Consider the following 12990-nt stretch of genomic DNA (forward strand, 5'->3'; position numbering starts at 1 on the left):
CGTGACTGTGCCGTACGGAACAGAAGGAAAACTAGTCGTCAAACGGCTCATAAATATCAACTGTCAATGGTATAATCGCACGCCGTCCGCTTGGACATTATCATCCACTCGCCATAAAGGATACTACTTAGTAGATGCAAATCGAGCACTCTTTAGCTAACGCATTTTCCGACAAACTAAACAGGAATAGTCGATCGCCTAGCAACGAAATTTCTCGACTTATCGAGAAAATTGAGAAGGCCAAAGGTCCGATAACATTATCCCATCGTAAAAAATTGTATGAGTATGTATACTACATATACAAACGTATGTATGTAATATATGTAACATGGAAATGCGGGGTTGAGGAGCCATTTATCATGTACCGATTTTTTTTTTGTTAAATTCCTCTTCCTTCTCGTATCGCGCGCGCATTTCTCCACGGGCCAAAGGTTCAATTTATAAGCTTTTCCTCGATACTCTGCAGTTGGCCGGACACGAAAGCCCTTAGACACGCTCATGAACAATCGCATTCGAATAATACACCACTTACATCTGATTCCTTCGGGCTCGCATTTGTAAGTTATCTTTGCAAATACCTAGAGCCGTGCCAACCCGATTTTCTATTTCAAATTGATTCTCTCAACAACATCTCAACTTAATTATACAGATCTCATTTTAGTTATTTTAACATTTGTTGTCTACGTAGAAATTCTTTTATAAAAAAAAATCTTACAAACAAAAATTCACAATTGCATATGTATAACAATTACAGCAATTTTGAATTAAACAACGTTCAAGGATATATTCAAATTTAAATTGCGAACAATTCAAGTATTTATCAACGTAAAAAAACCATTGCTATTTCTCCTTGTTAAATCCTGTTACTATATTTCATGAAATTGAAATTTTGTAGGTTAAATAAAAAAAAATTAATTGAACATCAATTATTGTTGAAATTGAAATAATAACAAACAAAAACAATAACTTAAGAAAAATGAAGAATCAAAATGTATATTCTAGTTATTTCGAAATAGTACTAAACTTTATGAAAAATAGTAAACACCTTGAGGGATTTAAATTTATGAAGGTTAAATTGTATGAAAACAACATTCGTATAAAAAAAAATATGATTACAAATTAGTTGTAATGTTGGTATTATAAATATCATTAAGGTAAAGCAGCAAGAATATTAAATAATTTTAAAATAATGAAGAATGTCAAGAAATTGTGAAAAATGTATAAAAGAAAATTATAACTATCAAAGTATTTAAAATTTTGAATTAAAATTTACATAAAAATACTATAATTTATTATTTACGAAAAAAACAAACGTTTTATAACCACTGATTTTTATAGCAAATCGAATGTAAAAGTTGTGTATTCCATTTCTATTTGTTATCTGCTCGGTTTTGTTTGCATTCTTTAGGATTTGTCCCTAATACGCGGCTGTCCCGATTAACCGGTGTTCCAATTCACATAAAAACTAGGTTTGAAAATTGATAAGAATGTATAAGGTTAAAACAGTAGGAAGTGTCGAAATGACTTCTGAGAAACAACGATTGCATCGACAAGGAGGAGCTGAAGAAGAAACCTAATGGCGCGCGATGTTTCCAAGCTCGGAACATATTCGATGTGATCATCGGGTGTTGTTAATCCTGGAACTATATAACTCATCCAAGGGTGCTTCGCAATTACGCACATCTTGAAGTTGATATCGCGCGACACATTTAATTAAATTCTGATTAATTCTCGTGCTGCTGAGCACGTCGTCTGCAATTAGAGCCATTATTTAATAAACATTCTGTTGATCGTTGCCTTAGCTTCATAAATTGCGTACGCGTTGATGCATCCCAATTTCCGAACGCAATTAGCATGTGACGCAAAACGCGCTTCAAAACAGAAATCAAATTTGCAACAAAAAAAACAAATCCTGGATCCCCCGAAGCACATGGAAGTGCTTTTCTCACAACCGGAGTTAATTAAAACAAAGCCCAGAAAAGCAAACAGCACGGTCAGCTTTGGTAGGTAGCGCTACCTACGCGCTTCAGAATATTAAAGATAATCCATGTAATTGGCTTCTTTTTTTCCGATCGCAAAATGTATTTTATGTATTCTCAGTAATTAGCGAGTTCGCCTTTGTTGTCTTGACTGCTGCAATATTGGTAATTTTGAAGCACCTTTTTCCTTCCTTCCTTCCTTCCTCCTCAACCCGAAGCAGACGTAAATTTTAATTAATTTATTAGCGAGCGAATGCGAAATGGAAAAAAAAACAATGAGACAGAAAACGGATGAACAGGAGAGGACGACGATACAGCAGCAAGAATCCAATTGGCATTGGTATATTTTGTTTCCGATGGTATTGTATGCGGAGCATTAATTAACTTGCATTCGATTTTGTGTTACTACAAAGACCTTTTCAATTTGGAATATATATTTCACATCAATCTTTGAAATCGAGAATTTTCCGGTTTCGCGGTTCAAGAACGATAACAACGCTAAAACAACAGCGCAGTTTTAAATTTGGAATTGAAATCGTGCATTCAATTTCCCAAAGGGTGGAAAAAGAAACTCAACTCTGTTTATTAAATATTAATTTCATCCTTCCTCGAATAAAATTTTCTTTCGACGAAAACAATGTAATATCAACCACCACCAATTTTTTTTTTATCCCTAGCTCTGACCTAGCAATACATCATATACGCAGTTGTTTGTTTTCTTCCCAACAATAACAAATGTTGCGCCTTCCGAGATAAAGAACACCCCCAAGCAGAATTTCCAAAAATATATATATATTTACAGTGTACAGATTCTACATGATTTCCATTACATGCATTAGCAGTGTAGTAAATAATTATCTGAATACTACTTTGTAATTAATTAATTAATCGAATTTTATGCGATTTCGATCAAAACAATGAATAAATTGGTTTTGCAATTAAATCAATTTCCACCCCTGCGTTCACCCATTAATCAAAATATTCTATTAGTTTCGAATGCGAAAGCATTTTGTTACATTTTAACATGTCAATTGCCACCAAAGTATATGATTACATACCAACAAAATTATTACTACATTTTTATACACGCCAAAAAATTTATATAAATATAATATTCGTGCCTCGCGTTGCGTTGTCCACTTGCGTTTCAAATCAATTATGAAGAATAAAAAAATATATACATTATATAATTTAGAATTAAAACATAAAATACGTTTCGTCGTTCATTTAATGTCAATTTTTAAGATATTAAATTTATTGATTAGTCTAACTCTATTAATCAATTTGACAACCTTTATGAACTTAAAAATAGACTCGAATTTTTATAAAGAAAATCGCAGCATTGAAGAAAACTTGCAGCGATTCTATTATAAGTATAAGAAAAATGGACCGCGTATTTCTAACTTTCAAAGCGAACTTAAAACAAAACCAATATTTTTATCGAAACATATATTTTAAATAAATATAGATAGATCAATGTGTTTGGGCGTGCAATTTTATGGATTTTATTTGTTTGTTTTGTAGCTTCGTATAGCAAAGGTATAATTTGATTAAATATTGTAAAACTTCAAATAGTCTTGATTAGCACAAAAAAAATTCTTGTATCAATTTAACAAGTTTATCATTGATTTATTTTATTTTAGTTATTAAAAATCATAATCGTGAATTTTTAATTAACTTATTCTTAATAATAATAATAATAGTAATAACATTATTTTAATCCACTTAACAAGCTAACAAAACTAGTTATGTTATGATAAATAATGATAGTAAATTGTTGAATAGCAACAATATATATTTTTTAAACTATTTAGTTTATTTTGGAGCATTTTGACCTAAAAATATCACCCTTGGGATAACCTTTTACCGTGCGAATTTGTATAGAATTGCGCAGTTCAAAATACTAAAGTTCGAATTATCAACAGTTTTATTTTTTTGCATTAATATCTTTGACTTGAGGTCATACGTAAAATTTCTATACATTTACTGTATACCATTTGAAAAATAACTTTTAATAACTTTCCTTCCAACGTTATTTTTCTATGCAAATTTATAAAATAACAACTCTTATTTAAATGTTTTGTTCAGTTTAAACCGAGAATAACGCTCTTAGAATATATGGCTTTAGGGATGAACATTTTATTTATATAAAAATGACAAGTTTTACATAAAGATAATAATGTTTGGATTAATCAAGATATTTTTCAGATATTTAGCTTGAGGTATTGTATTCGATTTCATAATATAAAATGTTTTTTTACCCTAGCAATAATGCTCTTAGGATAACATTTTATGTAAATTATTATATAAAAATATGCTATAGAAAGAGTTATAATGAAATAAGTTTATCAATTATTTGGCTTGATGTTCATAGAAATGTATTTAGTTGAATTATATTTTTTCTTCTTCATCTTTTCATTGGTGTCGCTATTGAAGTATGTGATTTTGATAAATTGTAGACTGGTGAGGAAGACACGGTTGAAGGTTTTGAAAGGTTGATCAGGATGGGTCTTGTTCGGTCTTGATTTAGAGATGGTGTAGGAAGGACCGAGGGGGATAAGCATTGATTGGAGCCGGCGGAGAGGAGAGTCCGAGCATCCGCAATTTAAACACCGGATCGGTCGTCTGGTTGGACGTCTCAGTTTGTGTAATAAACTGGCCGATTATTCAAATTGGAAATGTAAAAATGGAAATGTCAATGATCGGTCGAGGCCGCTATTGGGACATACATTCGAAAAATGTGTGTGTGTATGAAATTGCGTTAGCTCTCACACGGTGTTCGGAAGAATGTGCTGAGAGGTATCGGTGGATGTATCTTAGGAGTCCCGGAGGGACCATCAGCTGATCGGAAAGGAAAAGTTGGAAAGAAGGTGAAAATTTTAAAGATTGAGACTGCCCTTTGAAGGGACTTACCTTTTCGCGGTCCAGCGCGGCCGTCGACGTCTCCTCGGTACCTTTCTGGCAGGCGTGCCTGTTGGAGAATCGGATGCATAGCTTGTGGAAACAAGAATGGCAATCTGGGGAACATAAAGATGCGCACATGCAGCAACACGTCAACTGGCAATTGCAGAAGAGCGAGTGAAAAGAGGGTGTCCTGGCGCAGAAGGCAGTGGCATCGCCGTCGGCAAGCGGCAGCGTGTTCAAGGAGCTGGACGTTTCGCGAACGACAAACATGTCCATGTCCACATCTCTGCCAGAGTAGTCGGAGATGCTGTATGACCGCGGCCTGGACTCTGGGACCGGGCTGACACCGCGAAGCATATAGTTCTCGGAGTCTATGTTTATGTTAACTACAGAGTGAGGACGCACGGTTTTCGAGGAGTCGGTGGTGGTAGTCGGTACACGAAACCGGCAGTAGATATTTTCCATGACCGGTTGCTGCTGCTGCTGTTGTTGCTGCTGTAGTTGTTGTTGTGTTTGTTGTTGTTGTTCTAACGCCTCTCTGGGCTGGATGCTATCGTGCGACTCCTCACTCATCCTCTATCATTCTCAGGTTCTCTCAAATAGTGGATGAGAATGTCGGAAGGAATCACATGCACAGAAATGGAGAGCCGGCCGGATCGGGATCGGGATCAGACCACGGGGCACTCGTGTCACATTATAATTGCGTGTATGGGAGGAGGACGCGACCAAAAACCGACCTACAGCAGTAGCCTGATCATAACTGACTGATGTCGATGTGGCTCGAGACCGAGACTATATCGCTTTCACAAGCCGAACTCCACACGATCAAGAGCCTGCGCACTCGAGGTCGTACGGAACGGACAAACCTCCTCCGACCCGGACCCCCCTCGACCCACCTAGGATCCGCACGGACCCGCGGAACTGCGATCCGATCCCGCACAGCTGTTCCGACCGTCCATCAGACCCATCCATGTACACACCTTACCACCTTCCCCAACCACCGAAACCAACTTCCATCCGACATCCAATATCCGAAAAATCCATGCACGCATTCATGCCACACCGCGTTTCATTTCAATACCGGCCGAAATGGCCTTGATCACGACACGCGGTTCTCGACGCCGACGCGACAACCTCTCAGACAACACGAGGTGAATCTCAACACTCTCACTCCTCAACAACCCTGTCGCGCCAAATTTCCAAAAATAAAAACTTACATACATCTCAACCATTATACTTAACAATCCAGGTCCATCATTTTCATAACCTTACAGTACTCCCCAACCTGATCAAAACCAACCCTAAACGCATCTCTTATCCTAATACCAAAGAAGGCATTGGATCTGATTCCTCACACATTTGAATAAACCAAATTTTAAAATGAACATGTATTTTTCATTAAAACCGGTTACACGTACCAATAATATAACTTTAATCATTAAATCACAATATAAAATTCCAAATGTTGTTACCTAATTACTAACGCCTTTAAACTCAAAATTCTTAAACCAGAATTATCTGACACGTTCAATGATAACAAAATTAATGATATATTCTCAAATGTCAAGGATCGATGCTTTTTTGTTGAATTCTGTAAACTGTACGCTAAAACTCTATATTAAATCAATATAAACGTCAATCTTTAAATTATTTATAAGGAATACTGTATATTTCCAATAAAGTTAACGTAAAGATGAAAATGCGGACACTAGAAAATATTATGCTTTTAGATATGCTCTTGTTTTATGGGTCGAGAGAGAACTTTCTAAAGGTCGTCACATCGAGGAGTAAATATTTTAATTTCGAGATAAAACCACGAAAATAAGAAGGAATAAAAAACGACGATGAAGTAGAAGAAAAATACGTAGGTGTGCACATCGTGCAGCGCCATTTTGCCACATATTTAGGTTTATTTCACGTTCCTGTGACGAGACGCGCTCATCACCTGGCATTTCGCGCTTCCAAATGCGCTACAATCTATTTCATTTTCCGCGCTCAACGCGCCGTTTCAACCAAAAGAAAAATGAATCGATGAATGATGACTAGACATTTTTTTTCACTACACAAAAAATATCAATAGAAAATAAGTATATATTGAAAATGTATGCAATTCACGTTTATAACATCAAAATTAACTTTTGCTATTTTTAATGACATTCTATATATATTGAAATAATGTATACAGTTTTAAAATATTTTTAGAATGAATAAAAGTATAATTTTAATTACAAACATATAGAAAAAAAAATGACCTATGATCAATAGCCCTTTGCAATAGTTGTTTGATATTTTTATTAATTAAAATCATTTCTATATGTATTTTATAAATAAATATTATTTTATTCATTAAAATTCTCAATTATTTTATACATTTATGTTTATATAAACAATACAATTAATTTGTAAATAATATTTATTATAACATTCACATAATCAAATATAAAAAAAGTATTATATAGTCATAATTATAAAAGAAAAATGATCAACTGTAGAAAAGGGATATTGACCGATTTATTATTTAGTGAGTGATTGTTAAAAATTTAATTGAATAAAATAAATTATTGATCGCTGAACTCTAATTTTGGTAGAAGTAAAATTTCGTGTGCAAAAAAAAACGTGAAAATGGATGTAACGAGAATTCTCGTCAGTCCCGAAACAAAAGCATATTTAATAGCAGTAAAAACGCTTAGTCTTAACGTGATCCGGATTAGTTAAGTACATTGGAAGTACGAGGGGATGTTTACTTAATCTCTCTTGTTTTCCGTACGGCATTCTCTCCCTATTCCACATGCATACATATATATATATATTTCTCCGGTACTTTGTAGTAACATAAAAATAGACTAAACGAAGTTAAAAAAATGATTTGCCACTGCCTATCGTAGCACAGGGGGTGTACGAATTAGCCCATTTCCTTCCGCCGTGAACAAGAGGAATCAGAAATTTAAGAAGTCCACGCCATTATTCATAAACACATGCAACGCGAGGTCCGCATTAGCAGCCATAGTCATAGCCATCATCTCGGGATAGCCGACATTTATTGCCGTAACAAATCTTCAATTTAGCACGCCACGAACAGCGCCAAAATAATAGTGCACACATAAAGATAATCGTATCAGATTTCCCTTGATTGTCATGGTCCAAAGCTATGTATACAAAAAAAAAGAAGAGGAAACTGGAAATGGAAAAACGGGGCCGGTACTTTTATAGCCCCCGGGTTCTATTATTAAAATTTTATTATGTTTATTTAGCGTTCCGAGGGGTGCCCAAAACACTCGGCAACGAATTTCGGTTTTTTTTTGTTTGTTTCTTCGTTTCCTTTCTTCACGGGCTTAACAACAAAAGAAGAAAAAAAACAAAAATCTGCCGTACAAAAGAGGAAAGAAAATAATAATAATATAAAACGAGCGGTTAAAGCAGTGTCTCTTAAACTTTTTTGTCTTTTGCACTTACAAATTTTAAAGAATAGGTATGTGTAGACCCGCACTTTGAGAATCACTGGGTTAAAGCATTAAGATTTATACCACTGGTTCCCAACCTTTTTGTGCCAGAATTTTAGAAAGGCTTTGGTGGAACAACATATACCTAATAAGTGATACGGTTAAACTTTAGATGTGTCCATTTTCTCAACGTGGGGCCAACGTTGAGAAAAACTGATTTATACAGTCAACGAGAAGATATTTTTTCTTGCTTTATAAACGGAACAGAAAAGTTTAGAAATTTAAATAAAAATTATTTATTTTTATTTTGAAGATGCTGATTATGTATTTCCACACCTTTTCAAATGTTATTTACATTTACACTAAAACAAATAATGCAGACAGATTCGATTTGTGTTTATATAAAAGCAAGCGCATTTTTCAAGTACAACGAAAAGTAATCCGAAGAATGGACGTGATCTTTAATAAAATAATTGAACGTCGATATTGGACGTCGTCGGTTTGCACCAACCATCAATCGTCGATGTTTGTGCAAACAGCGGCGACTCGACATCATCCGTTTTCATTATTATTATTATATGACACATTTAAATGAAACTCGAGATCTGCAATATCTCATTCGGCACAGTCAGCGAAAACGAATGCGAATTACACACATTAGCTGGATAATTAATTCTCGAGAAATCCGAACACTTAAAGCGTAACAGAAATAATAATAATAATATTATTATTACGGTGATTATTCATAAAACAGCAGAAATGACACGCGATGTGCTCCCGTTGACGGACGAATTTCAAACGACACTTCTTTTTTTTTCTTCAATACTATTCAATTTCCTTACTTGCATTATATACATACATCAATCAACTTTATTTACGCAATAAAAAAAAGTTTTCATCATTAGCAAATTATTTGCATTAACCTTTCCAAAGACATATTACCCAAAAAAAAAGCGTTGACAACAGTATTACAGTCGATTCCGCTTAAGCGGGACTAGTATATTTGTCCCGATTAAGCGTTTGGCCCAATTATCCGAAGTTCCATTTTCATTTGTTATTTGCTCGGTTTTGTTTCCATTCGTTAGGATTTGTCCCGATTAAGCGGAATCGACTGTATTAATATGCTTACAATAATTTCTACCAAATTGTTAATTTGAACTAATTTAACGTTTGGGATTCGATATAAAAATATTGAAATATAAAAATCGTAATTAATAATATTTATAATTATATAAACATACATTAACAATACAACAAGTTATTTCTAAAAAAATAATTTTATAAAGAATCGTAATATAAAATTATTCATGTTTCTTGAATCACAGTTATTTTATTTGTTTGATTATATTAATTAACATTAATCAATTTTGTTGCTCCACTAGAAATTGTTTGACAGCTTTGAACTCCTTGCATCCATTTAATCCGATGCATCATCTTTAAATAATAAATGCACAAAGTGCTTATGAATTAGATATTAACATTGAATTAGTTAATTCTCAAGTGAATTCGTTACACCTAGTGAGTAATATAAAATTAAGATTATCCATGCTACTCTAACCATATTATATAATGATATATGTTAATGTATGTTGAATTAAATGAAATTAGTTTTTATAATGTTTTTCGAGTTTTTTTTTTAATCATTTTATTATTAATAATATGTTTTATATTTATTAAATTTTCCATATTTCAAATACTATTTTGATTTTCTTTTCGGGAATATTTCATTAAATACTTTGTTGTTTTTTTTTATATATTTACTAAAGTGAAATTTAATTTCATCAAAAACTAATTTGTTAATTTTTATAAAAAAAACATATTTTTTTAATTAAAGTTTGTAAATTACTTTTTGTTAAAATGGCCAAAGGGGTAAATTCATATTTTTTACTACTGATTAAATTTCATTGAAAATAAGCTTAGAGACAAAACATTTACTTAAATTCTTATTAAAATATTTTTTTTTTATAATCTAAGATGTAAAGTAAAATTTCTTAAAGTTTACGTGAGATAACTCTGTAAATGCTGTGATATTATAAAATCTTCTTTAAAAAAAATTGAATTATGTTTTAAAGCAGTTAGGAGCAACAAAAATGTTGATGTTCTACTAGAAAGCCGGATTTTCACAATTGAATGCGCGTACCTGGCATGAATTTGTAAAATCCACCACCAATAAAACTTGCATATTGTAATTGAAACATTTTGCATTTTGGAAAAGGTCGTTCAATTATCTATGATAATTCATCATACTATAATCTGAAAACTTTTATCTGCGAAGTGAAATACAATTTCTACAGCGAGTAGAAACTTAAGTACGTGATGTACATATATGAAAACAGATAATTATATAATTAATTGAATAACATTAAATATATCGATATAATAAGGATGAAATTATAGATCATACTGAAATACTTATCTAATCAATGTGTTAATACGGAAAAATGTATTTTTTATCCATTTGCGGGCGCAGATTCAACAGTTTGTTTTTACGAAACTGCGTATTTCGGTAACAAAAGTTACCACTTGGAACATCTTTCTTTCTAAAAGAATCTACTTAAGTTCTAATCTAATATTTGTTTTCTATTGAATGATTCATTGTGGATAGATATGATTTGAATGGTTTAGTGTGACCAAATCTAAACAAGTCTAAAAAGTTTGTATATAAATTATGCCTTGTGCAACTATATAAATGTATCAAATTTATTACATAATTTTTATCAGTTTCGAAGTTTTGTATAACAGAATGAAGAGTTTTAGTATCTAATGATGAATTCTATAAATTAGAAGAATATGTGTTGTCTTTAAAAGATAGTTCAAGAATCAGAAGAATTACAATTGTATTAATATTCTAGCAACGCGATTGAGATCCTGATAAACCAATGTAAACAAGCTTTGAAATAAATTTAACATTTAAAAGCATGTGCAAAAAGATGTGGTGGAGCATTGGAACCATAAAAAAAAGCTTGCAAACGCATGTTATTAACATAAATCTTGAATAAAGTATAGCATTATTTGGAGAGAAGAAAATAATACGAAATTGTACTACAAAGATTGCTTAACGCCAACACCATTAAGATTTTCGAAAAGAAAATTTGAATGAAATTATTACCAATTCCGGCAAATAACATATTTAAATTATAACATTCTCTATTCATTATGATTATTTTCGAAACATATCTTTTTATGCATGCATCAGGATGCCATCGGTCACGTAGGCAGTTCTCGCGTTAATCAGAGGACCAAGTGGTAATTTCTCGCACTGTTCGCAAAAAAAAATATATACGTGTGGGAGGAACGAAAAAGTCAGTAAAATAATAATTTTAATTAATATGTTCTCCACTAATTAAAGTTATTTTCAACTTCTGCAGTCGTTTATTATTCACGCGTTCGCGGATGATACAGTTCCATTTATATAACGTCGTTGTTACATAATTGAGGCATTGATGTTGGCGAGTTGCGTATGCAAATGCATATAGTTGGAGAAGAGCGCCTCGTGTCGCGATGCAAAAAACGGAAATCCGAGATGAAGATGCAGAAATATGGTGGCAATGCGTTTTTTTTATTCCTCGATCGCAAACAACAATATCATAATGACAATAGAAGAATACCAATGCCACTTCCAGACGTCTAAATATATAAAAGAATAGAGGAGGTACAGAGAAGAAAACAAAACTAATACGAACAAACAATAACAATTTTCCGTCGTCGCAAATTTCTTGAACACGCAGACGTTCGAGTGTTTAAAAACAATTTACAATGTCTTTAAAATACGTATATTTTCGACTTTAAATTGTTCAATAACCTGATGAAGCCGTTCTCCGCAATCGATCACCTTGTGAGCTCGAATGCAATTACATTATTTACACAGGAACAAAAAATCTCACCAATCGAAGTGTGAATGCGCACAATTTGTTTTCCGTACGTTACGAATGTTTACAGCAACAATTTGTTCGTTCGATTGAAATTCGCTGGTGTGCATTTCGGGCGAGGAATGGTGATAATTGGTATAGGTGCGAATGCAGGATGATCTATACCATGCAGGATGGTACAGATTTGGTTTTGTGAGCATGCATCAACAATAGAACGATGTGTGTCTGCACATGCCAACCTGTAACTGATTAAACTTTGAGCCGAAAAGGTCACAAAAATGACAGATATCAATTCATTTCAATTCCTTAACCTCTAACTTTCGTAGGTCAAGTAGTTTCAGAGCAGATTAATAGCAAAATGAACGAACGGGGAGCGGCGAGAGGTGTAGGCGCTGCAGCACATGTGCATAAATGAACAATATGAATCGAAAAACATCGGTCTCAACTCGTCCATTGCTAAAATTGGTCAAGTGTAAGTTTTGCTGTTTCTAGAAAATAATGCAGCAGTTTGTAGAGTCGGACGTGTCAAAAAACGGCAGGATCAGCAGGAAAATGCGAAATTTTCAACCACTTACGTCACCCACGTGGCGCGTAGTTTTCTGCAAATCGCGGTAAAACGAAACAACAAACTGTAGTAGTAATTATGGATGTGCGCGAGTATAGGTAGCTGTCCTGACCATAACACACGGACGAAAACAAAAGTAAATGAATAAATAAATATAAAAAAAATAATATGCAGAAAGGTGAATGCGAATTCGTCGATGCGGTTGTAATGTAAAACTTGACGAGCGTAATTAA

General features: G+C 33.4%; 1 protein-coding gene across 2 annotated transcripts in view; it reads right to left on the reverse strand.

Moving 5' to 3' along the window:
- LOC108559788 (phosphatidylinositol 3-kinase regulatory subunit gamma) overlaps positions 1–12990 on the reverse strand; it is a 48652-nt gene that overhangs the window by 32081 nt on the left and 3581 nt on the right. The window contains exon 5 of one of the 2 annotated variants that reach the window (XM_017917135.1): positions 4893–4996. In XM_017917135.1, coding sequence (XP_017772624.1) covers positions 4893–4996 — 104 coding nt within the window. Of the gene's footprint in view, positions 1–4892; positions 5682–12990 lie in introns of those variants that run through there. The other variant, XM_017917134.1, reaches the window with a different exon arrangement.

Source organism: Nicrophorus vespilloides, unplaced genomic scaffold (genome assembly GCF_001412225.1).
Source record: "Nicrophorus vespilloides isolate i.1.1-1 unplaced genomic scaffold, Nicve_v1.0, whole genome shotgun sequence".
NCBI lineage: Eukaryota > Metazoa > Arthropoda > Insecta > Coleoptera > Silphidae > Nicrophorus > Nicrophorus vespilloides.